Source organism: Pleurodeles waltl, chromosome 10, assembly GCF_031143425.1.
Source record: "Pleurodeles waltl isolate 20211129_DDA chromosome 10, aPleWal1.hap1.20221129, whole genome shotgun sequence".
Taxonomy (NCBI): domain Eukaryota; kingdom Metazoa; phylum Chordata; class Amphibia; order Caudata; family Salamandridae; genus Pleurodeles; species Pleurodeles waltl.
In genome coordinates this window covers 233,367,098-233,394,051 of record NC_090449.1, presented here as the reverse complement: position 1 = coordinate 233,394,051, position 26,954 = coordinate 233,367,098, and the positions used below count along the sequence as shown (strand labels likewise).

Here is a 26,954-nt window from a genome sequence, read left to right as displayed (position 1 = left end):
AAGATCTGTGAACTCAGAGTCACAAAAGGAGGGTCCCACGACGTCTGAGTCCAACTCAGCGAGTTGGGCAATGCAGGACGGAGTGCTGGGGACCCAGGCTAGGCTGTGCACAAAGGAATCCTTGGAAAAGTGCACAGAAGCCGGAGCAGCTGCAAATCACGCAGTACACAGGTTTGCTGTCTGGCATGGGGAGGCAAGGACTTACCTCCACCAAATTTGGACAGAAGGGCCACTGGACTGTGGGAGACACTTGGACCCAGCTCCTGTGTTCCAGGGACCACGCTCGTCAGGATGAGAGGGGACCCAGAGGACCGGTGATGCAGAGGTTTGGTGCCTGCGTTGGCAGGGGGAAGATTCCGTCGACCCACTGCAGATTTCTTCTTGGCTTCCAGAGCAGGGTGAAGGCAGACAGCCCTCAGAGCATGCACCACCAGGAAACAGTCGAGAAAGCCAGCAGGATGAGGTGCTACAATGTTGCTGGTAGTCGTCTCGCTACTTTGTTGCGGTTTTGCAGGCGTCCTGGAGCAGTCAGCAGTCGATCCTTGGCAGAAGTCGAAGAGGGAAGTGCAGAGGAACTCTGGTGAGCTCTTGCATTCGTTATCTGAGGAATAGCCCAGAGGAGAGACCCTAAATAGCCAGAAAAGGAGGTTTGGCTACTAAGAAAGGAGGCTTGGCTACTGAAAGAGGTAAGCACCTATCAGGAGGGATCTTTGACGTCACCTGCTGGCACTGGCCACTCAGAGTAGTCCATTGTGCCCCAACACCTCTGAATCCAAGATGGCAGAGGTCTGGGACACACTGGAGGAGCTCTGGGCACCTCTCCTGGGAGGTACTGGTCAGGGGAGTGGTCACTCCTCTTTCCTTTGTCCAGTTTCACGCCAGAGCAGGGCTGGGGGATCCCTGAACTGGTGTAGACTGCCTTATGCAGAGATGGGCACCATCTGTGCCCATCAAAGCATTTCCAGAGGCTGGGGGAGGCTACTCCTCCCCAGCCCTTCACATCTATTTCCAAAGGGAGAGGGTGTAACACCCTCTCCCAGAGGAAATCCTTTGTTCTGCCTTCCTGGGATTCGCCTGCCCAAACCCCAGGGGGGCAGAAACCTGTCTGAGGGGTTGGCAGCAGCAGCAGCTGCAGTGGAAACCCTGGAAAGGCAGTTTGGCAGTACCCGGGTTCTGTGCTAGAGTCCCGGGGGATCATGGAATTGTCCCCCCAATACCAGAATGGTATTGGGGGGACAATTCCATTATCTGAGACATGTTACATTGCCATGTTCGGAGTTACCATTGTGACGCTACACATAGGTGGTGACCTATGTGTAGTGCACGCGTGTAATGGTGTCCCCGCACTCACAAAGTTCGGGGAATTTGCCCTGAACAATGTGGGGGCACCTTGGCTAGTGCCAGGGTGCCCACACACTAAGTAACTTGGCACCTAACCTTCACCAAGTGAGGGTTAGACATATAGGTGACTTATAAGTTACTTATGTGCAGTGAAAAATGGCTGTGAAATAACGTGGATGTTATTTCACTCAGGCTGCAGTGGCAGTCCTGTGTAAGAATTGTCTGAGCTCCCTTTGGGTGGCAAAAGAAATGCTGCAGCCCATAGGGATCTCCTAGAACCCCAATACCCTGGGTACCTAGGCACCATATACAAGGGAATTATATGGGTGTTCCAGTGTGCCAATGAGAATTGGTAAAATTAGTCACTAGCCTGCAGTGACAATTTTAGAAAGCAGAGAGAGCATAAACACTGAGGTTCTGGTTAGCAGAGCCTCAGTGATACAGTTAGGCACCAAACTGCGAACACATACAGGGCATATATTATGAGCACTGGGGTCCTGCCTAGAGGATCCCAGTGACACATGGGCAAAAACAAACATACATCTAGTGAAAATGGGGGTAACATGCCAGGCAAGATGGTACTTTCCTACAGGCACAACCCACGTCGGGAGCGTCAACGACGTAGCCGGCACCGGGAAAGGTCGTGATGGTACGACTGACGTCGGCATGGATCCAGTAGCGGATTCGAAGGGTCCCTTGGTGGTCGAGTCCACCGGTGCGGAATCCGAAGGCCCCAATCTGAACCACCAGGCCCCAAAGGTGCAGCAGCAGGATCGGACTGCCCAAATATAAGGCGCATGGCCTCATAAAATTATTTTAATTGGGCAGGGGTAGCTCCAGCTCCCAGAAACTCGGGGAGGTGCGGAGCGGGCCTAGAAATAGGCTCCACGGACGGAGGCTTGGAGTGTCGACGCTCCTCCCGCGTCGCATCAGCCGAGCGACGCAATGAAGTTGAAGAATACCTTCTTCGACTTCGTCTTCTTCTTCTTACCTGAGTGACCCGAAGACTTTCAGAATGACGAGTGGTGGTGACTCTGCGAACGGTCTCAAGACCTTCCTCTCGAGCGAGACCAGGAGCGATAGGGAGTCGAGCGCCGGGCCGCCATAAGCTTTAGGGACCGCTCCCTCAATGCCTTTGGGTGCATGGCCCGGCACTCGGAGCATGACATTGGGTCGTGGTTGCGCTCCAAACACCACAACAGAACCGATGCAGACTCGTCACCGACATATGCGGTGACAGACTTTGCAAGGATTGAAAACAGTCTTTGGGTACATCCTCGACGCACCAAAAGTCACCAAAAAAGTCAGCAAAAGTGTTGAATTCAGTAAAAAAAAAAAAACACTAGGGTAGCTGTCTCCGGATCAGCGCGTGTTGCGGAAAGAAAATAACTGGCGTCACTGTGCCTAGGCGGCGCCTATATATGACCCCGATGTCATCACGCGACCACGACCACAACAACGGACGCGGAGTAGACTGATGCCACCTGACCGCGCGCAAGGGTACAGCTTGAAGAAAAATCTTCGGATCCAGTCTGATGCCTGGGGAAATTCTAAGGTAAGAAATCTGCAACTAGAAGTCTCTATCAGATGTACCGAGTTATGGGCTCCACTTTAAAATTATTTTAGTGTTTCATTTACCTGATGGAAGCAAATGAAGACTACAACTCACTGAATACACCGATAAGTTAGATGAATACCCAAGATGGGTAACATGATAGTGTAGTGGCAGATCAATCCATCTACAGCAGCCTACACACTGTGAAGTGGGTTGAGTTCCTTACAGTTTTACAGTTGTCTCTTTCTAAAATCATTTATAACGCCAAGAACCCCAGCAATGCTAATAAACTCGTTTATTGAATGACTGTCATCGTAAACAGCATCTTCAAGTCTGTGTCATACAGTCAACAAAATGCATTGTGGCACTTGCAGTCCTGGTTCACTTCAACTGAAACAATTGGTCTAAAGCTTTAAACTGGTTGTTCGGGTGTGAATGGGTGTTATGTTCTTGGTTGCTTAGTTATCTCATGACCTCACTAATAAAGAATATTCAAGTTGCCCCCTTCAAGTGAATCAGAGAGTCACATACCGGGTGGAGAAACTATGGCCAAGACATGCAGACTTATTTGCATGGTCTTTGCTGAACCCTGCCTGGCCTCAGCTCAGTCATGTCTCGCTGTGGCAGCATCACAGATAAAGCCATGTTTTAGACATCTGGCTTATTATTATACCAGACTGTCAGTGTAGTTAGAACCTTCCTGACTGGGGAGACACCCAAACCACTCGGATCTTTTCTTCTGGGGACTCGTTCTGGGGACTTGTTAGGAAGCACAGGCTGAAGTGACCATTTGTTCATAAAATAGAGTAAAATTAGATTTCTCTACCACCCCCCCCATTGACACTATTGTTTTGAGAACATAGGCAGTGTTGTCCGCAAATATTTTTATGGCAGTCCATTTCATTCAGTCGCCCTACTTTGACTGTTTAAAAATAGTGCATTCAATTTAAGGGTACATTGTATTACTTTTAAGTTGAGAGAAAGGTGTAAGCTACTAGGCCTGCAGATCAGGCAGCTTTAACATTTTTCAATGCATGTTTCATAACTAAAAGGAAACGGTAGCCCCCTAACACAATAGCAAGCCTTCTCGGGCCACAAGTGATCTTTCTGAGAAGCTTCCATCCTTCTTCATTGATAAAATGGAAGCGCTACGAAAATGCATCTGTTCGTTTTCGCTCTTGTCAGTGGAGAATCTCCCACATCACCTTCCTGTTCTACCATCTGATTTCAGAGCAGCTTCTGAGGGTGATATACAAAACATCTTGACATCCTTCAAATGATCCTCTCAATTTTAGCATCTATATGTTGCTAAAGTTGTCCACAGGCCTATGGTGACAACTGGTTGATCACCCTTGTCTCCCACAGCCATCTGCTATAGCCTTACGGACACTGCATAATGGAGAGATTAGACAGTAGGTCTTATAGCCCTTCCACAGACTACAACCTAGACAGGGTTAGCAGAAAGACATGCAAATAGTCCTGCCAGATACTCAGCAGAGAATTTTAAAAGTGGGCAACTCTTCCTAAGTCCTACCTTCTATCTATAGTTCTTGATTAAGTACTAATCTGGAGGGAGAAAACCTGTAGCATAATTACAGCTATTTCGGTTATGGCTTTCACAAATGCAAACATTAGAAAAGTAAAGAAAATGCAAACATTAAACATTATATAGATAGATACATCAGGTTTTCCTCCAGTCTTCCTCTCCATTGGAACCAGACAGCTTTCTCAGCGACTTTCAGTCAGGCTCAAGACCCCACTGGGCCATAAAATCAGCGCTACAAAAAATTTGGTAAGAATTACTTAACACGCTAGGATCCAAGTGCACCATGCGCCATGGGTTAATTAGATCTCTTTGTGGCATTGGGCATTAGTGATCACCCGGAGGCCCCCAGTAGTCTGACACATCAGACAGGCATGAGCAGAACAATAAAGAATTATGTTTTTGCTCATGATAACAAGTGTCAAAGAGCTGCCTCCTCAAGGACCTTGGAGCTTTGGATGGCAAACTTTGCATTATAAAAAGCTACATTTGCGATCTCAAACCCCACCATTTGTGGCATTTTTGCAGCAGGTAGAGCATGCGCCTGTCACGACAACAACTCTCGGTCCTTGGTATGTCACTGCTCGGGCTCTAATAAGTCAAAGTCTGTGACCCAGCAGAGTATCCAGCAGCACAGGAACAGGAGGGTGTCTTATGCCAGAAAGTGCATATCTAAAATTGAAAACTCTACTCTCTCTGGCATCCAACAACCACTATAACAAAGGTGTAGAAGGCAGCAGGGGAGAATGGGCTGGTGGGAATACTAGAAAGTGAGGTGTACGGGGGAGGAGAGGGGCGCAATGGGTGTCCTTGGGTTGTTGGGGGAGGGGTGATGTGGACATGGGAGAGAGGAGGCACAGGAAGAGGTGGTGGTGTAGAGAACAGCATGTCCCATTACGGACAGAGCTGGTGACTGGCGAACCAGGTTCAAGTCGCGGCGTCGGCTCAAACAGCTTGTGATTGTGGGCAAACCACTTACTCGACCTATATCTACAACAAGCATTGGCAAAGCCAATAGGTTTCGCCTATGCAGAATCTATTGGGTTTGTCAATGTTGTTTTACTTGTTGCACAGAAGTTGAGCTGCTGTGCGACATGGCTTAAAGTTTAAAAAAAAAAAAAAAAAAAAAACTAAACTCTATTTTGTGGTCAATGCGGGCTACGCCACAGTGCTTTTTTTTTTTACATTAAGCCATCTTACACAGCAGGTCAACTACCATGCAACATATGAAGAAAGAATTGAAAACGCCAATTGATGTTGTATAGGCAAAACGTATTGGGCTTGCAGTTGTACTTGATCTGGACACAGTTTACCAAAACTGTGTTACTTCAGATAAACAGCACATGGCAAGCTAGGATCATAAGAGACAAGGACAATCTAGCAAAAGCTGAAAAACGGGTAAAACGGCCAACATTATAAACCCCTAAAATAAGTTTTCATATCTACTCTGTCAGTTTCTCATGTATGCTGAAACAGATATTCAACCATGAATCTATCTATACATCCTTCCACTTAGGCATCCATCCACCCAACATTCACGTATGCACAGTTGAATGTGTTTTCTACGTGGCTGTGTGCTGTTTGCTGAATGTGTCCTATTTGCTTGCGTTTGTGTGTTCTTGAGTGCTATTTAGGTACTGGAATCAATGCATGTGTGCTTTTTATCTCCTCAAGTATGCCTGTAGGTCAGTGTGTATTTTTTTCTTTTTTGCGTTGCGTTGTCTGCAGAGCAACTTCTATGCATGTTGCCAGTTTGCGGATGGAAGTCTATAGACGTACTGCTGTGTCTACATACATTACAGGTTTATTTAGTAGCTTGCAGATGATAACAAGAGTTTGGTTTAGGTGAGAAGTCACTTGGAGTCCATGGAAAAAAACTCCTTTTGCGTGGCAAGGATGCAACCATTGCAGTAACATCCCAAGTACTCATAGCACCATGGTGTAGCTGGTTTATGGTGCCATTTCAGGGACCTCAGAGAGGGCGGTCTTAATGGCATTTTTCCTCAAAGATGAGCTTGTAGTTAGTAGTGAAGCATAATTCAAAAGAAACACAGTGGTGCAGGAGGAAGGAGAGTGCAGGTGAAAACTAAAAATAAACATGCATTTACAATGCAATTGGTCTGGCATTTGCTTGAGTTAGAGCTATTGGCTTTGTAAATTCATAACTGGACTTTTCTTGCTACATAAACTTGTCAACCCTGCCTCACAATGCGGTCTTTTCCTGCCACATATTTCTAGTGGCCCTGCAAATAACGAAAGCACTTCCTTTTACCGTCTTCCTCTATCAGCAGCCAAAAACTGAAAATGTTGCCATTTAGCATCCTAATTTACATTTGCATTGATAATTCCAATAGAATACCACTGTCAACACCCCACCATCAGAGTTAATGGCTGGCTAACACAATTCCCAAAACAAGACAGCCACAGAGGAGTAACAAGAGAAATAAACTAGAAGGGTAACCCAAACATATCAAAAGTGTTCAAACAGTCATAGTGTAATAAGGATGTTAAGTTGGCCTGAATCATGGTCATAAATGCAATAAGGAGGGATTCATAAAATATATACAATTATCATATAAACCTAATAAAAATCTTTATCATAAATAAATGTTTGGCATTAGATTCCAATGCTCAGAACAGCCCCTAGAGGACACTGCAATGAAAATAGCATTTGTTAGACACATGTGCATGTATGTACCCCCTGAGGGCATAGTGCTAACACATTTTTAGGACTAGCAGGCCTACTGAAATGATACCACAAATAAGACCTTTAAAACACAAACTGCTCACAGCTGTAAAACAAAAGTTCCAACCATGAAAGAGGTTAAAAAGACACTGAATGGAGGGAGGAGATATTATTGTGGGGTCCCCACTAACCTACTGTGGGGACCCAGAGATGATCTTGACAGAAAGAGCAGGTTGTGGTGAATGTTTTGACAGTGGTCCCATTGTCCTAGGACCACCACAGGTTGAGTTTTCAGCAAAAATGTTTTGTAAAATAATGCCCTGCAGAGCATTACGGGATGACCAAGTGCAGCAAATATTGTAGTATGTTGACTGTAATGCTCAGAACAGCCCTACGATTAGCCCCTAGAAGAAATATACACATGAAAATAGAATGGTACAAAGTAATGTAGTGAAATCATATACTTAATACCTAGAGAGCATAGTGCCGTACACATTTTCAGGCCTAAGAAGCCTACTGCAATACTAAAGCCCTTAGAAACACAAACTACTCCCAGCTGTAAAACAAAAGTTCCAGCCATAAGACAGCTTGAAAAGGGAATTAATGGCAGAAGGGGTTATTATTTTGGGGTCCCAACTAACTTAGTGTGGGGACCCATAGACAACCTAAACAGAAAAGTGTGCAATGCTGAATGTTTTGGTGGTAGTACCATTGTCCTAGGACCACCACAGGGTGAGTTATGGGCAAATATGTTTTGAAAAAGAATGCTTGCAAAGCATTATGGGGTGACTTTTCCAGAATGCAGTGAATATTGTAGTATTGGCTCCCCCGCTGTGCTGGGTTTAAACATATAACTACACATGCAATAGCCCTGATTACTAGTTGTGTGGAGTGGAATTCCTATATGTAATGCGGGCTTTAGTTTTTTCCTGTATTGTGAAATACCTCCAGAAGAAGGACTGAACACCAATCCCTTCAAAGTTGATCCAAATATATGAGTCAAGCTCAAAGGGTGACATATGTGCTTATAGTAAAGACAGTTATTTGCTATATGTCGATAAAACTGGCCCTATCTTCATGCCTTTAACATTAATGCAAAAAACGTCAACTGAGTTACGAACTATGAATGTTAAAAACTTGAAGACAATGCATGTAAGTGATTTAGTTCCTCCCTTATTTCATATTTTACTTAATCTTGCATTCCCCCATCAGTGGCAGCTGTTTTATCATGTGTTTCTGTATTTTTTCCGTGCATCTTATTACCCCTGCATAGTGCATACTTTGAGCCATGCCAGGTGTTTAGTAAGGGCTTTGATTGAGAGCTCTGACTATGAGGCTGAAGCAAAAGCAAAGTGACTGTCAGTGGGCTGACCTCTCTGTGGAACACACAGAACAATGGTCATGTAATCCAGTTGCAGTTGAAATTCTGTGGAAATGGGGGGAACACAGATGTCAAAATATTTACAAGACAAAAGGAAAGACTGTGAGTGCCTTCTGAAGCCTGGTTAGAGTATTTCTTTCCAAAGTTGATGCCGCATGCAGTGCAAGACACTGGCCAAGCACTTTAAGGGGTTGAAGTTGTTGCACTGAACAATTTGCACATTACAGTAACTGTTGAACATATTAATGCAGTAAGATATGGGGCAGTTTTAAATGCATCTAATATTTCAGACCATGTGTTCCCACTGCTTTATAAGCCTTGCTTTATCACAAAATTTATTTGCTTTAAAATGCACCATTTCCTAATCTTTTTTCAATTTTTTCTTCTGAGGAGGACTCACCCTGGAACACACACTTGTCCATTAAGCTTGCTTGCTACATAAAAGTAAAGTCATACCCAACTTTCACACCCCACCACTTTAAAATGACACCCGTCGCCACTGGGTAAGAGGAATGTTATCACTCATTCACTTCTTAAGACATCGGTCTTAATACACATTATGGCTATCTCATGCTTTGGTTATTGCATTAGCCTTCGTATTGTTCCCCCCAAGAAATGAATCTCCAAACGCCAAAGAGTTCCTGCTGATCCCCTATTTGTCCTAAATCGAAATGACACTATTTGACACAAGTTTTTTTAGTCTCTCCACTACTATTATTAAATTAAAGTGCAAACTTAAAAGTATCAAAGGTATACCCAAGCCACAGATGCTATGGGAGAAGCTAGAGAGTCACATAGATTGTGATTTTTTTTCAAAACAGGACTCCATAGTTTAAAGGAACGTATTCAAAAAACAGTCCATTAGTTGCTTGCAACCCAACTAAATGAGAAAACACTTGCATTTAAAAAGCACAAAGTCAATTCACAAAAGCATTTATGAATAGGGTTTGTATGACAGGATCACACATGCAACTACCAAGCATGTCTTTACATTGCGGTCACTACAACGCATGTGTCATTACCACATATGCATTTACAACGAAAGTTTTTACCACGTCTATGCTTTTACAACACATGCCTCTACCACTACATTTTGGCAAAAAGACATGGTTAGTAAAGGCATATGCGTGGTAAAAAGTAAAGTGGCAAGCATAACATACACACACACACACATATATATATCTTGCCACTCAAAAACCCTACCAACCCTAAAAATGGCCTTACGACCCTAATAAACCTCATACCAACCCTAAACACCCCTTACCACCCAAACCCACCCTAAAACCTAAAAATGCCCTTTCCACCTAAAAATCCATACCCACCCCAAAACCTAAAAATGCCATTACCACCAGTAAACGCATACCCACCCTAAAACCTATACCCACCCTAAACCCCCTTACCACTCAAAAAACCATACCCAACCTAAAACAAATAATGCCTTACCACCCAAAAAGCTATATCCGCCCTAAAACTTAAAAATGCCTTTACCAACCAAAAACCCATACCCACCCTAAAACCTAAAACACCCATACCACCCTAAAACCCATATCCTCCCTTAACCCCCTTACCACCCAAAAAGTGATACCCACCCTAAAACTTTAATATGCCCCTACCACCCAAAAGCCTATACACACAATAAATCTAAAAATACCTTTACCACCCAAAAACCCTAATCCACTCCAAAAACTAAAAATGCCTTTACTACCCACAAACCCATACCCACCCTAAAACCTACAACACCCTTACCACCCTAAAATCCATACCCTCCCTAAACTCCCTTACCACCCAAAAACCCATACCCAACCTAAAAGCTAAAAATGCCCTTACCATTAACAAAACCATAGAAATTCAGTGAAAAATACAAAGGTTACAGGGACATTATAGTTAGGAAATATAATTTAGAAAAACCTTAGAAATTCACTTAAACAACACAAAGGTTACAGGGACAGTATAGTTAGGTTCTGAATTTACTCACACAAAACCAGAGGAATTCAGCAGTTATAGTTATTTCAAGTAACTATAACTCACAGCCTAAGGTAACTATAACTCATGCCCTCATCATGCACTGCTAATTACCCCAGATATTACAGCACTCATGCCAACTTGTATAACATCAATAAAAATTTCAATGAAACATTAGAAGTCAAAATATTGAAGAGAAAACTGTGCATGGTGGGGGCGCGACTCATAGTTACCTTAGGCCACGAGTTATAGTTACTTGAAATAACTCAAAATATAACTGCTCAATATCTATGGTTTTGTCCGAGTAAATTCAGAACCTAACTATTGCATCCTTGTAATTATTTTTTTTAAGAAAGTATATATATATATATATATATATATATATATATATATATATATATATATATATAAAAACAGTTAAAACACTTAATACTTACCTCTACTTACCTGTTAATCCTTTACCATGCATATACCTTTACCATTCATGGCTTTACAAAATAAAAAAAGTAACACTTACCTTTAAAACCTTTACCACGCATATGCCTTTACCATTCATGCCTTTAGACAAAATTCATTGTAAAGGCATGCGCGGTAAAGGTATATTCATGGTGAAGGCATGCACAGTAATGTCGTGTGGTAATGACTGCCCTGTAATGACTGTTTCCTATGAAGAGGGAAATTAGTACTACTGCAGTACTCTTTTACGCACTTGTACATGCCTTTGTGAAACGGCCCGGAAATGTCCAACTACCTATTAATAAAAGTGCAAAGAAGGTGCAGTCCGTGCTACATGTACTTTTGCAGTTGAATAATCCCTGAGTGCTCCAATTTCAGATCGTTTGGTACCCATTCAAAGGGCGTGTAAGAGTATGTAAAAGAGTACTACAGGATTGCTGCCTTACCTACTCCAAAGCGCCTATGCTAATAGGCTGCTGAATGTTGAGCTCGACGCCCACCTTTCAAGAGCAGTGAAATGTACAACATGCCTGTAAATAAAACTGGAAAAGCAGCAAAATGGATCTGTCCAGAATTAAACAACTGGGTAAACAGTTTGCTGTCATCCCAAACAAGAACTCCTTTGTTAAAAAGAAGTCAGATGTACTCCGTCGTCAATGAAAAAGAGCCCAATGGTAGTCCAGCTGGACAGACTAGCCTCTGTTCTAGCCTGCACATTTGGCACTGACACTGGCCTTGCTGTAAATGAATCACAAGTCAGCAGTTGCCCTCTAGTACAACATTCGGAAGGCAGTTTGCGAACGGAGGCCAACGGTTAATTCGTTTTCCGTATGCACAAACATAATTTTGTGCAAAGAAACTATTATTGCAACCGGAATCTGGAAACCATGCTTTCATTAATTTATCGATAGGATTAGCCGCTTCCAAGCCAATGTATCTACTTATTTATAAAATAATCCTAAAACACATTCATACAATGGGATATTTTCATGTGAGGACTTGGAATGACGTAGGTGCACTTTACGTGACTATATAGGACTACATACTATTTAGGGAATGAACATCAGACTGTCACTTTGATGTGCTACGTATGCAGTTTCCACCCACTCCTACAATGTTTACTTTTAAGCAGGATGGTAGTAATATTTGTAACATATGTTTAAGTCGAAATTGGAGTGGGAACATAAAGTAACAAGCATTTGCAATGCAACGGGTCTCGCGTTTGCTCATGTTAGAGCTCATAGCGTTGTGAACTCCTAACCCGACTTTTCACCTATCGGCAAAAGTGCATTTATGTACGTAACCTGAAAAAGTGCGATTAACTGTGTAAAGCGCTCGACTTTTGCCAAGCGAAATCGTGCTAGGAAAATAGAGACAAAGTAGTCCACGAGCCGGACAGAAAACAGCGAGCCTCCCATGTTTTCTGTACTTGCTCTATGCGCTCGAGGAGGGCTAGCCACCGGAAAAGGCATGACGTATGCATGCCTTCGACTAATGAAAGCAAGCAGATTTTAATAGACAAGCCCACAAACCTATGAAAAACACTGACGTGACGTTGACAGGGCTCCGAGCCCTTTTCTAATACCTAAAGCGTCTCGCTGCGATACGCATGCGCGAGCGCATGCGACGAACGCTCGACCCTAAAAAATTAACATAACAAAAAAGAAAGGTAATTATAGCTCCGATTCCTCAGACAAGTGATGTAATTAACAAACTAATTTCTACATATTGTGGCAAGGAAAGGAGTGACTAATATGATACGCCTACATTTACTTTTTTATTTCTGGATTTACGAAGTGCAAACCTAGACCCAGTGGGAAACAGGATGCTGTATATTGCAAGAGGATACCAGGCTAACATGTGAGGATAGAGACGTGCACATACATACATGTACACGACAAAAATGCCCACAAATGAATAAGAAACATAACATCAGAGTGGGGGTGAGATAAGGGAAAGAAAGCATTCAGTCTAAGGTGGTATGAAGATTGTCAAAAGGTGAGTTTAAGACTGTTGCTGAATTGCACCAAAAGGAGCAAATATGGGGTGTGGTTAGTTGTTCTAGTCCCTCAGTCCCAAAGATGTGTACGTGAAGGTAGCAAATGGGTTGTATTTTCTATACGTGTAGTGAATTCACGTGTAGGAGACAAAAACAAGTTTTAAAAAATGTTAGATAGATAGATAGATAGATAGATAGATAGATAGATAGATAGATAGATAGATAATTTAATGGTTTGCTGTGAAATACGGTTTCATCATCATGGCAGTCCATAAATCACTTAAATGGCAAATTTTACTGCGCGTTTTCTGGGAGTGTTTTTTTCATCCATCTGAGCTAAAAAGAACATTTTTGCGAACTCTGAAAAATGTGTGACAAATTATGTGACAAACTTCGTCAGTCCATAATTATGTGTTGCAATTATGTGTTGCAGTCTGCTGCCACAAAATCGCATAAATCCACTGGCAATCCCTATTGCCCATTGATTTAACAACAATTTATTCACAAAAGTTAAAACTGAACATTTGAATTCCAATTAGTGTCCATCTTAGCCACACTTTGAAGAAAACAGCTTTTTAAAGCAAACAACCCTGAAACTTAGGATACAAAAATAAAAAAAATACACATCAGCTAACATATAATATGGTCCTATATTGGCTATATTGGCATCCTGTGCTTCTGTTGGCATTCAAAAATCACTTGGGCTTTGGACTAAAAAAGTATTATGTCAACAGAAGCCCTTGATGTCAATTTTTGACTATAGTACATGGTTACTATCTATCTGTCTATCTATCTATCTATCTATCTATCTATCTATCTATCTATCTATCAATCATACATGCTGATGCGCAGACTGTATAATGCAATTTATTTCCATTGTTGAGTGTGAGGCAAGGCCATAACTCATGAGAGGTGCCCACCTTTTCCTGTGTAAAACAGTTGTTACCACAACTACCTCTCTCTCTGTAAAGTACGTGTTACATGCAATCTGTGAGGCAGTGAACAGTAGTTTTTCTAATGTAAATGTTGTTGTACTGCAGTAATAAACCCGAATTTGGCCATTGCACTGTAGTAAAGAATGTGTTTATGTGTGTTTTTTGGTACAATTCATCTAAAACTATGTTGTTAGGCCACATAATCTCTCAGTGCCTTGGCGCAAAAAAATTATATATATATATATATATATATATACAGGGAGTGCAGAATTATTAGGCAAGTTGTATTTTTGAGGATTAATTTTATTATTGAACAACAACCATGTTCTCAATGAACCCAAAAAACTCATTAATATCAAAGCTGAATATTTTTGGAAGTAGTTTTTAGTTTGTTTTTAGTTTTAGCTATGTTAGGGGGATATCTGTGTGTGCAGGTGGCTATTACTGTGCATAATTATTAGGCAACTTAACAAAAAAAAATATATACCCATTTCAATTATTCATTATTACCAGTGAAACCAATATAACATCTCAACATTCACAAATATACATTTCTGACATTCAAAAACAAAACAAAAACAAATCAGTGACCAATATAGCCACCTTTCTTTGCAAGGACACTCAAAAGCCTGCCATCCATGGATTCTGTCAGTGTTTTGATCTGTTCACCATCAACATTGCGTGCAGCAGCAACCACAGCCTCCCAGACACTGTTCAGAGAGGTGTACTGTTTTCCCTCCTTGTAAATCTCACATTTGATGATGGACCACAGGTTTTCAATGGGGTTCAGATCAGGTGAACAAGGAGGCCATGTCATTAGGTTTCCTTCTTTTATACCCTTTCTTGCCAGCCACGCTGTGGAGTACTTGGACGCGTGTGATGGAGCATTGTCCTGCATGAAAATCATGTTTTTCTTGAAGGATGCAGACTTCTTCCTGTACCACTGCTTGAAGAAGGTGTCTTCCAGGAACTGGCAGTAGGACTGGGAGTTGAGCTTGACTCCATCCTCAACCCGAAAAGGCCCCACAAGCTCATCTTTGATGATACCAGCTCAAACCAGTACTCCACCTCCACCTTGCTGGCGTCTGAGTCGGACTGGAGCTCTCTGCCCTTTACCAATCCAGCCACGGGCCCATCCATCTGGCCCATCAAGACTCACTCTCATTTCATCAGTCCATAAAACCTTAGAAAAATCAGTCTTGAGATATTTCTTGGCCCAGTCTTGACGTTTCAGCTTGTGTGTCTTGTTCAGTGGTGGTCGTCTTTCAGCCTTTCTTACCTTGGCCATGTCTCTGAGTATTGCACACCTTGTGCTTTTGGCCACTCCAGTGATGTTGCAGCTCTGAAATATGGCCAAACTGGTGGCAAGTGGCATCGTGGCAGCTGCACGCTTGACTTTTCTCAGTTCATGGGCAGTTATTTTGCGCCTTGGTTTTTCCACACGCTTCTTGCGACCCTGTTGACTATTTTGAATGAAACGCTTGATTGTTCGATGATCACGCTTCAGAAGCTTTGCAATTTTAAGAGTGCTGCATCCCTCTGCAAGATATCTCACTATTTTTTACTTTTCTGAGCCTGTCAAGTCCTTCTTTTGACCCATTTTGCCAAAGGAAAGGAAGTTGCCTAATAATTATGCACACCTGATATAGGGTGTTGATGTCATTAGACCACACCCCTTCTCATTACAGAGATGCACATCACCTAATATGCTTAATTGGTAGTAGGCTTTCGAGCCTATACAGCTTGGAGTAAGACAACATGCATAAAAAGGATGATGTGGTCAAAATACTCATTTGCCTAATAATTCTGCACTCCCTGTATATATATATAAAACAGAATATACATTTATGGTTCTTACATGTTTTTGAAGCAGGAAGTGAAGGCAGTTCTGCAACACGCTGGTCTGTCAAACTGGTCAGATCTGGAGCCAACTGAGACTGTTCCAAATGCAGGCCTGCTGACCACTCCAAGGAAGCCTGCTTTTTAATTAAAAATATACATACATGGGAATCAATGTCACAAACATCTCTCCTAAATAAAACAGAATCTACAGAAGGTTGTTTATATTAATGGCATTTGTGCTTCCTGAACTCATCTTTAGTTCCAAAGGGTAAAAAAGCTTCACTAGCACACGCCCACTGGCACAGCATGGACATCTGCAGGGCAAGCCTCCACCTCACACACAGAAGAGGAGCAGTATATACATCAGCAACGACAGTCAGTGCCGGCTTTAGCGCCCTGAGACAGTCTTTTTGACACCCCCGCCCTATGACCCCTTCTCCTCGAATTCCCTCACTACCACCCTCCAGCACTGCCCCTCATCTCTCCACAGTGCCTCTCTGACATGCATTTCATGTTCAAAATATATATATTTTTTCTCTCTCTCTCTTTCTTTATTTTACTCAGATCAGTCCAGACATAATCCAGCCCGTTCTCTGGCTCTGAAAGCCAGTTTTTGCCTTCGGGGATTCATGTCGCACCACTTCTCTTGTACATTAAAATCCAAACTGGGAAAGCGGTTACACATTGTCACCCATTCTGCCCAGAGTACAGAACTAGGTCAGAAGCTCTTTTACTCAGAACTGAAGTGGCATATTCTATGTGGGCTGAAAATAGTTACGGTGCGCTTTTCACCAAGAAAATGTTAGGATTCAATACAGGATTTAAATCATAAGGCGACTGTGCAAATATTAACAAAATGAAATATTAACAAAGTGGTCCCAGGATCACAGAAGTCCGCTGTGAAGTGACTGCTCAGAGAGCCTGGAGTCCAGAGGTGCACCTGATTTACACCCTCTTGCTGAAGAGTTCCGGATGAACCCTCTTACCCTGTGAAGGACATTATGGGCTGGTTAGTTCCCGAAAGGTGATAGGTCTCTGCAGTGATATCCATTGGTTTTTCCAACGCGTTTGTGTGAAGCAAACACATCTGAAGTGGTCATCTTTGAATGAGCTTGTAAAAACACTATTAGTATATTAAAAGATAGTTTCATTACTATGTGCATCCTTGATGTCCATCTTTGAATGCATTTGTAATATTTGAACAAACCAACTGAAAGATGTCTGTGGTGCATCAGTGCACATGCAGAAACATCCATCTTTTAATACATTTGTATTATATATTAATGCAAACCCATTTCTTTGTGCACACGTGCCATCTTCAATTGGCTAAAATCCCATTTTAATGTGGACACCTGCCTATAGCACAACAGGCCCCAAAAAATAAATAAAAAATAAAATTAAGTGGGAGAGAAATGAGAAAAGCGTGGGTCAAGCGGGGGGTACCGGACAAATTTGAAAAAATAAGCAGGATACGCAGGGTAAGCAACACAAACACAGAGCGGTGAGCAACATGGGGTGAAAAGGGGGTGGGGGAAAATATCAGGGGGAGCAGTAAAAGAGGGGGAGAGCATGAAAACACATGCACTACCACTCAGGGCCCTGAGGGAAAGAAAAAAGTAATTTCCTACAAGCAAGCACCACCAGCAGTGTATGAATACAAGTCAACCAATTAGAACATGGTGGGAAAGAAATGCTGCTCAACGGGACAAACACAAAATAGGGCACAAAGGGGGTCATTCTGACCTCTGCGGTAAAAGGCGCTTACCGCCGGTCAGAAGACCGCCATAACACCGCCGCGGCCGCGGTAAACCGCCACGGTCATTCTGACCCGCAACTGGCAAACCGCCAAAAACCCGACATCCACAAAAGTCCGCCACACCAAAGCTCAGCGAAAAAATGGCGATGACCAAACCTCCACCGTCACGCCAACAGAAATACGCCCATTCCATTCCGACCCACAAATCCACGCGGCGCTCTTTCAAACGCGGTATTCCATTGGCGGTACACACCGCCGCGGTCAAAATACACACACACATAGAAAACTCAGCCACATTGGTCAGTTTGAAATACACACACCTGATACACATACTAACACCACTCCCACACACCCAACATAATATAAAACACACACCCACATCCCCCACAAGCCCCTACGACCCGTAATCATTGACGAAGGCTAGAGAGAGAGCACAGAATAGACAATCCCACAACACAGAGGCACACAACACCATCACCCACACAGAATCCACGCACCAAACACCACACGCACCACACTCATCACCACAAACGCCACCCCACACCTCAACCACACCACCCCATGGCACCCCAAAGACACCCCAGGTTCAGTGACGCCGAACTCAGGGTCATGGTGGAGGAAATAGTCCATGTAGAGCCCCAGCTCTTCGGGGCACAGGTGCAGCACACCACAATTGCCAGGAAGATGGAGCTATGGCAAAGGATAGTGGACAGGGTTAACGCGGTGGGACAGCATCCACGCAATCAGGAGGACATCAGGAAGAGATGGAACGACCTACGGGGGAAGGTGCGTTCCATGGTATCAAGGCACAACATTGCGGTGCAGAAGACTGGCGGCGGACCCCCACCTACTCCCCCAGAATTTACCGCGTGGGAGGAGGAAGTCTTGCACATCCTGCATCCTGAGGGCCTCGCAGGAGTAGGCGGAGGAATGGACTCTGGTAAGGCAAATCTTCACTACTGCTTCCCACCCCCACCCCACCTGCATGCCAAATCATACCCCCACCCTCACCCCCTCCCCCATCACACCAACCCCTAGCAAAAGGCTCACCATCACACCCCACCCATCCCAACACCAAGCCCTGCATGCGACCACAAAGCATGGACACCCATCACCAAAGCATGCCCACTGCACACACACATCACCCTCACAAGCCACACTCACAAAAGCCCCCACAAGGAAATGCCTGCACATGGGTACACGGACACCCACCCATCACACGAAATGCCACACACAGAAGCAATAACCATACCTTTATACCCCTGCAGGACCCGAACGCCACCACACCGCCACGGAGGGTCCAGAGATGTTCATCCCACCCCCAGAAGAGGCCCCCAGCGATGACAGCAGCTCTGTCTCCCTGGAGCCAAACGACCAGCCCGGCCCGGGGACCTCTGGACAGTCGGTTCCCCACAGACAGCCACAGGCTACACCAGACCCAACCCCCTCTGGGAACACCAGCACAGCTCCCACCCAGCGAGCCCATGCCTCTGTCTCCAGGACACATAAATCAGCGGTGTGTCCACCACTACAGGGCACCCAGGTTGACCCACCACCCCAACAACAACAGGGACCTGGGGGCAGTGGTAGTGGGCACACCGTCCAGGGGACAGAGGCCCAGGAACACAGGGGAACTGGGAGGGCTGCTGTGCGACGGGGGGGGGGACAGGCCCGGGGAACCGACTCTCCAAGAGGCCCTTTCCTCCATCATGGGAGCATACCACCGCTCCCAGGAGACAATGGCGACGGTACTGGCCCGGTTCCAGGAGATCCAGGAACTGCAGGAGGAACGGTACATGGGGTTCAGGGAGGAACTGAGGAACATCGGTTCCGCAACGGGGACCATCGTCGTGGCCCTTACCCAGATCGTCACCACATTGCGGGACCATGTGGCACCCCAAAGGGCCCCTGTCACTAGCCCAGGCCAGGAACAGCCTACCACCTCCGTCGGCGCTAGTGGAGAGGAGGCCCCCACACAACGACAGGCCACCAGAACCCCACCTCCTGCAGAAGAAGAACCACCCCGCAAGCGGAACCTGAGATCTCACAAGAAGACAGAGTAGGATTGCAAGACCCCCGCCAGCCTAAGATACCCCCTGATGTCATCCCACTGTCCCACATTGTCACCCTGTCCAACCTTGAACTGCCCCTGCTCCATCCTTCCCCAGGCATATGGACCTGTGCGACTGAGAACTGGACTCTGCCATGGACATTACTCCACCCCCACCCATCACCGTTTCCCAATCATGTACCTATATGTAGCACTTAAAATAAATCACTTATTCCACTTAAAAAAACAGGAGTCTGCTTGTATTCTTAACAAATGTATTACACATAACGGTGCAATAATGTCCAGTTACTTTGTGATGACAACATACCAATTTCAATAAGCTTTAGTCCATGGGCAAACAAAGCTGAAGTCAGGCAGTGGGTCAAACAGCTCTGAAAAGGGAAGGGAAAGTCACAAATCAGTTAACAGGAACTGGGGGGAAACACAGACAGTGGAGACGCATGAGGCCTTAAGTAAATGTAAAATGGGGTGGCTGATTCTTACCTGTGTGCTACTGAAAGTATTGTTGTATGACTGTCTCCCTGTTGTCCGTGTCGTCCCCGTCGTCTTCCTCCTCTTCACTCTCCACAGGCTCCACAGCTGCTACAACACCACCATCTGGACCATCCTCCTGCAGAAAAGGCACCTGGCGTCGCAATGCAAGATTGTGAAGCATACAGCAGGCCACGATGATCTGGCACACCTTTTTTGGTGAGTACATGAGGGATCCCCCTGTCATATGCAGGCACCTAAACCTGGCCTTCAGGACCCCAAAGGTCCTTTCTATGATCCTCCTAGATCGCCCATGGGCCTCATTGTACCGTTCCTCTGCCCTGGTCCGGGGATTCCTCACTGGGGTCAGTAGCCACGACAGGTTGGAGTAACCAGAGTCACCAATTAGCCACACACGGTGTCTCTGTAGCTGTTCCATCACATAAGGGATGCTGCTATTTCGCATGACATACGCGTCATGCACTGACCCAGGGAACTTGGCATTTACATGGGAGATGTACTGGTCAGCCAAACAGACCACCTGGACATTCATCGAATGATAACTTTTTCTGTTACGGTACACCTGCTCACTTTCTTTGGGGGGAACCAAAGCCACATGGGTCCCATCAATGGCACCAATGTTGTTGGGGATATGTCCAAGGGCATAGAAATCACCCTTCACTGTAGCCAATTCCCCCACCTCAGGGAAAATAATGTAGCTCCGCATGTATTTCATCAGGGCAGACAACACTCTGGACAAAACCTTAGAAAACATAGGCTGAGACATCCCAGATGAAATGGCCACTGTTGTCTGAAAAGACCCACTTGCCAAAAAATGGAGTACTGACAGAACCTGCACCAGAGGGGGAATCCCTGTGGGTTGGCGGATGGGGGACATCAGGTCTGGCTCCAGCTGGGCACATAGTTCATGTATAGTTGCTCTGTCAAGCCGGTATGTAAGTATGATATGTCGTTCTTCCATTGTTGACAGGTCCACCAGCGGTCGGTACACAGGAGGATTCATCCTTCTCCTCGCAAGTCCCAGCGGACGGTCCCTAGGAAGGACAACATGGAGCACAGAGTCAAGCAACCCACAGGTTCGTTCACACAGCTTGCACAGTACACGAATCGCTATGCATTGAATGGCTTGTATGAGTGGCAATGCAAGGCCTAGGCCTGTGTGACGCAGTAGAAATCATGCCATGTGGGCCCTTGAAATGGCGGCTGCCTGATCTGTGAAGTGTGACAGTGGGATGTGAGGTCACTGCGCTGGCGTGGCACACCGTGGCGGTAGGCGGTCGAAGACCGCGGCGCAAAGCAGCATTGGTTAACATTGAACCCTATGGGTCTCAGGAGCCAATGACGATGTGCGTCGGCGGTTGCGGTACGCACCGCCGCGGGCGTGACCGCCATTTTCTTTCTGATTAATCACTCGAGACCTGATCATCCACAGGAGAGGACCTATACTGCAAGTGCTGCTGTGACCCCGGTCTGGGAGATACAATGGCTGCTGCGACTGGGGAAAGGGCCCCTGCCTTCACTTCCGAAGAATTGGAGAAACTTGTTGATGGGGTCCTCCCCCAGTATGCGCTACTCTACGGTCCTCCAGACCAACAGGTTAGTACACAGGGAGCACGTTGAATGGGCTATGCCTGTGTTGAGTGGGGTGTATGTAAGATGGTGGGGAGGGGAGCGAATGAGGAGTGCAACGCACGAAAGATGAGAGCATGTGCCACATGGCAAGGTTGGGAAGGGGGGGGGCACACACATTGACCAGGCAGAAAACTGATGCGATTTCCTTTACCACCCTGTACATGTCACATAGGTCAGCGCCCATCAGAAGATCGACATTTGGCGTGCCATCGCCAAGGACGTCCGGGCCCTGGGGGTCCACAACTGACGGGGCACCCACTGCCGAAAGAGGTGGGAAGACATCCGCCGCGGGACCAGAAAGACCGCCGAGTCTCTGCTGGGGATGGCCTCCCAACGTAGGAGGGGTGCCAGCCGCCAATTGACCCCCCTGATGTCCCGGATCCTGGCGGTGGCCTACCCCGATTTGGATGGGCGCGTGAGGACATCACAGCAGACACAAGGGGGTGAGTATCAGCACATTCTGCTATCTTTGCGCGCAGTGAAGGTGTCTGGGTGGGGGAGGAGGGCTGTGGCTATCTCCAGGCCAGGGCGCATTCTGTAGGCTAGGCCTCTCCGTTAGACACGGCCCTGTGCCCCCGCCCCCCACCTCTGTAGGGTGCCAAGTACAGCTATCCATGGTCCGGCCTCACCCATGTGTGCATTTGTCGTCCATAGACCTGTAGGCCTAGTCACAATAACGGAGTAGTGTACCCCCATTGCGCGGCCTAGTTCAGGGGGCGTCTGTGTCTGTCCTCTCCGACAACGGTGTTGCCAATGCATGCACTCAACCTGTCTTCATTTCTTCCCCCCCCCATTTTCTTTGTCTTCCTGTTCATGTGTGCATTAGCATCATCAGGCGGAGGAGAAGTGGCATCGGCGCATGAGGGAGCTGCATCTCACATGGTCCCGGAGGGCCATACAACAGACTCCGAGTACACCAGTGAGACGGAGGGCGAGTGGAGCTCCACAATGGGGACCCGTGGAGACGTCAGCGACACCGACACGTCCTCGGAAGGGAGCTCCCTAGCGGTGGCAGCAACATCCGTGCCCACCGCCACAACAGGTACAGCCGCCACCCAGCGCACCAGCCCCGCCCTCCCACCAGCCCCTCAGCCTTCGCTCCGTGCCCGCTTGCCCAGGAATGCGGGCATCTCCTTCGCCCCAGGCACCTCAGGCCCTGCCCCAGTTACCCCTGCTGCCCTCAGTGAGGAGGTCATTGACCTCCTCAGGACACTCATTGTTGGGCAGTCTACCCTTTTGAATGCCATCCAGGGTGTAGAAAGGGAGGTGCATCGGAGCAATGCATACCTGGAGGGCATTCATTCGGGTCAGGCTGCCCATCAGCGATCGTTCAACGCTCTGGCCTCAGCACTGACGGCAGCCATTGTCCCGGTCTCCAGCTTCCCTCTTCTGACTCCCTCCACCCAGTCCCAGTCTCCTGTTCCCCTGCCTATCCCATCCACACCATCAGACCAGCATGCACACACCTCTACACCCAAGGGCAGCTCATCCAGACATAAGCACCACAGATCACACAAGCATTCACACAAGTAACATCCAGATGCAGACATGCCAACAGTCACTACCACCTCTGTGTCCCCCACCCATCTCCCTCCTCCCTCCCTGTGACGTCTCCACTCACACCTGCATGCACACCACCATCAGCCAGTACTTCCATCACCAGCACACCCTCCATTACAGTCCGCACACGTGCAGTCACCACCCCCACTGCCATTTACACGTCCCCTGTGTCCTCTCCCAGTGTGTCTGTCACCCCCTCTTCCAAAGAACACAAACGCAGGCAGCCACCCACCCAACAGCCATCCACCTCACGACAGCCTCCGTCACAAGCACCTGCACCCAAAGACAGCACACTTGACTCTCCTACAACCACATCCTCTTCCTCCACTCCCAAACCCACTACACCTACCCGTCCCTGTCCTTCCAAAGTCCTTTTCCTTTCCAACCTTGAGCTCGTTCCAATCACTGACCCACCCCCTCCATCTGGTAAGAGTAAAAAAAGCACCTCAGCCACCACCAGCCCTGCATCTACTGTGACCAAAGTGCAGGGCTATTGGAGTCCACCAGATCCTAGGGCAGGAACATCGGCCAGCAGAAAGGGGACAGCCAGCCCACCCCCTGGGAAGAGGACAAAAAAGAAGAAGGCCCGGCGCGACAAGACTGAGACGGCTGCCACCAAGGACAGTAGCCTTGCCCCGTCACCTGCCACATCATCCAAGGGAGGTAAGGGCCACAGAGCTTCAGCGAAGGAGGGAAAGGGCAGCAGGGCGGAGAAGTCAGGCAGCAGGCGAGCTGCCCAGGAGGGCCCCACCAGCCCCATTACGGGTGTGACGGACGACACCCACGGGCCCAGGACTCCATCACAGGAGGGCGCCGCGACCGCAAGTTCGGATGGTGAATGAGCGGGAAGTCTTGCCCAGGTCTGGCTCCCTAGACACACAAGACAAGCACCGCTGAACAGGGCCCCGCCGGGAGGAGCACCGCTGAACAGGGCCCAGCCGGGAGGAGCACCGCTGAACAGGGCCCCGCCGGGAGGAGCTCCGCTGAACAGGGCCCCGCCGGGAGGAGCACCGTGGAACAGGGCCCCGCCGGGACAAGAACCGCTGAACGGGCCCCGCCGGGAGGAGCACCGCTGAACAGGGCCCCGCCGGGACAAGAACCGCTGAACGGGCCCCGCCGGGAGGAGCACCGCTGGACAGGGCCCCGCCGGGAGGAGCACCGCTGGACAGGGGCCCTTCATCTCAAGCACCGCTCCGCTGGGCCCTTCCAGTCAAGCACCGCTCCGCTGGGCCCCGCCGTCTCAAGCACCGCTCCGCTGGGCCCTTCATCTCAAGCACCGCTGGCCCATTGACAGTGCCGGTTCTGTGTCGAGCAGGGCTTCAGGAAGCACTCTGGGCACCATGCCTCCTCCATTAACAGTGGAGTCGGTAATCCATCTGATGGACTGTGGCTTGGCACTTCCCAGGATGGTCCAGTGGGCAAGCCACCCACTGTAGGGACTTGTGAGACTGTGGCTTTGCACTCCCCAGGATGGTCCAGTGGGCAAGCCACCCACTGTAGGGACTTGTGAGACTGTGGCTTTGCACTCCCCAGGATGGGACAGTGGGCAAGCCACCCACTGTAGGGACTTGTGAGACTGTGGCTTTGCACTCCCCAGGATGGTACAGTGGGCAAGCCACCCACTGTAGGGACTTGTGAGACTGTGGCTTTGCACTCCCCAGGATGGGACAGTGGGCATGGAGGCCCCTCGTGGATCTGGTGTCGTGGACTCATGTGGCTGAGGTGCCCCCCCTTCCCTTACCCCTGAGGTGCCTGTAGTTTTATCATCTGATGCCCCTGCAGTGTTCTCTCCAATGGTATCTGGTCTCCTGTGTGGGCTTTGCCCATGTGTTTGTGCACATTGGCCCACGGACTATGGAACTTTGACGGAATGTGCAGGACTTTTTGCCTATGTATGTATTGTTGAATATGTTCATTCCTTATTTTTGTATCTTTTATATGGCATATTTCCCATACCTTCAATGGAGCTATTTATACATATATTTTATAGATCATTTTAATTGTGTCTTTGCATTATTCCGGGGGGTTTGTGTGGTGTCACTCTGACTTGTTGCTCGGCACTGGGGTGTAGGTATTTGTGGTGGGGGGGTGGGTGTATGGCGCATGTGTGTGCCCGTAAGCTTTCCTCCTCCCCCCTCGTCTGTGTCGTAGGTGCAGTACTCACTGTTGTCGTCTGCGCCGGCGTTCGTACTCCTGGTAGATGAGCAGGTAGACAATAGCTGGTAGGATGTGTAATTCGGGTTCCATGCTGTCCTCCTTCCTCGTGGAGTGTGTATAGGTGAGCGTTTTCCCGTTCGTAGTCTGTTTCCGCCGTGTTTTTATCGGCGGGGCTCCCGCCCCGGAAAAGGTGGCGGATTGGTGGGTTGTGATAGGGTGGGCGGTACATTGTCTGCCGCCTGCCTGTTGGCGGTGACCGCCGCGCTATTTGTCTGTCCCGCCGTGGCGGTCGGAGTGTTAAAGTGGCGGCCTGTGTTGGCGGTTCCCGCCAGGGTCAGAATTCCATTTTTTTGACCGCCTGCCTGTTGGCGGGTTGGCCGCCGCTTTATCACCGACCGCTAGGGTCAGAATGACCCCCAAAGTCTTCAAATGAAGAGGAGACACCGAGATAGACAATACACTCATCCACTCATAAGCAGGGTGTTGACCCAAAGCCCACTGTGTGTGCACTGAAAACAATAGGTCAGGCCAGTGACAGTTAACGATGTCTGTAGCCTAGACCTAAAAAACGAATTCAGTGACATCTGCACAATGTTATTCCAAAGATCTGACAGAGCAAATGAAGCATTCTTAGGCGGCGGAACTTAAATTGTCACAAAATGTGTCTAAGAAAACCTGGACAACCTTTGAAATTAAAGAAAAACATATAAAGATTGCAACTTTGAGGCTAAGGCCTCATTTTCCAAATGACAGGTAGACCAAGTGGAAAAATGCCCCATAATCTTTTTGACGATGTAATAGAAGATGACACCCTCTAAACTAAATGTTAACACTAAAGAAAGTAGTGTCAAATTCTCAGTGTTCATTTAAGAGAAAATCGGAAAGATAGAACTCTTTTTCATATCCAATCCAGTAATCAAACACACTGTCCCCCAGTGCTTGGAATAATTTCAAAGACATTACTGAAAATGAACTTAATAATAGCAAAGCACATCATCTTCACATTTTTCTGATTTGATCCTTGACCATCTATTAAAAGATATCAGTTCATATTTTGCCCTCTGCTAGCCTAGCTTCATCATCATGTCACTGGCTCAGGGAGATATAACAGGCTGTCTGAAAAAGAGGGCAAGTAACACTTCTCTTTAAAAAAACAGAAGCCAATCCTGACAAAAAAAATACTTTTTGGCCTTAACAAACCTTTCCTTTTTACCAAACGTCCTCAAAAGTGGTGTACTGGCACACCATAAACAAATAATTGCTTAGTATGATTGATTTGATTACCTATGATCTGGATTTAGACACAGGAACCACTATTTTGCAAATTTCACTCAAGGTTCCAGTTGGTATAAATTGCATGGTCCTAAGCTGATGGTCCATATGCTAAGAAAATTGATAACAACCAAATACAACTGAGCAGTAATCTACCCAGCCCTTAACGCCTCCATCAGGAGAACAGAAAAAATAAATTCTATCTCCAACAACAGAAAAAATAAATTCTATCTCTAGCACGTTTCAATCTGTATTTGTGATCTCTGGGCATACTTCTCAACCCTCTAGCATCTACCATCTTTATGCCAATGACA

At 46.8% G+C, this 26,954-nt stretch overlaps 1 protein-coding gene across 4 annotated transcripts in view; it reads right to left on the bottom strand.

The window, feature by feature from the left end:
- Nucleotides 1–26,954, bottom strand: part of IQCK (IQ motif containing K) — a 515,691-nt gene that overhangs the window by 396,629 nt on the left and 92,108 nt on the right. For 3 of the 4 annotated variants that reach the window (XM_069210248.1, XM_069210250.1, XM_069210251.1), the window contains exon 5: nt 15,717–15,837. In XM_069210248.1, coding sequence (XP_069066349.1) covers nt 15,717–15,837 — 121 coding nt within the window. The remainder of the gene's footprint in view (nt 1–15,716; nt 15,838–26,954) is intronic. The other variant, XM_069210249.1, reaches the window with a different exon arrangement.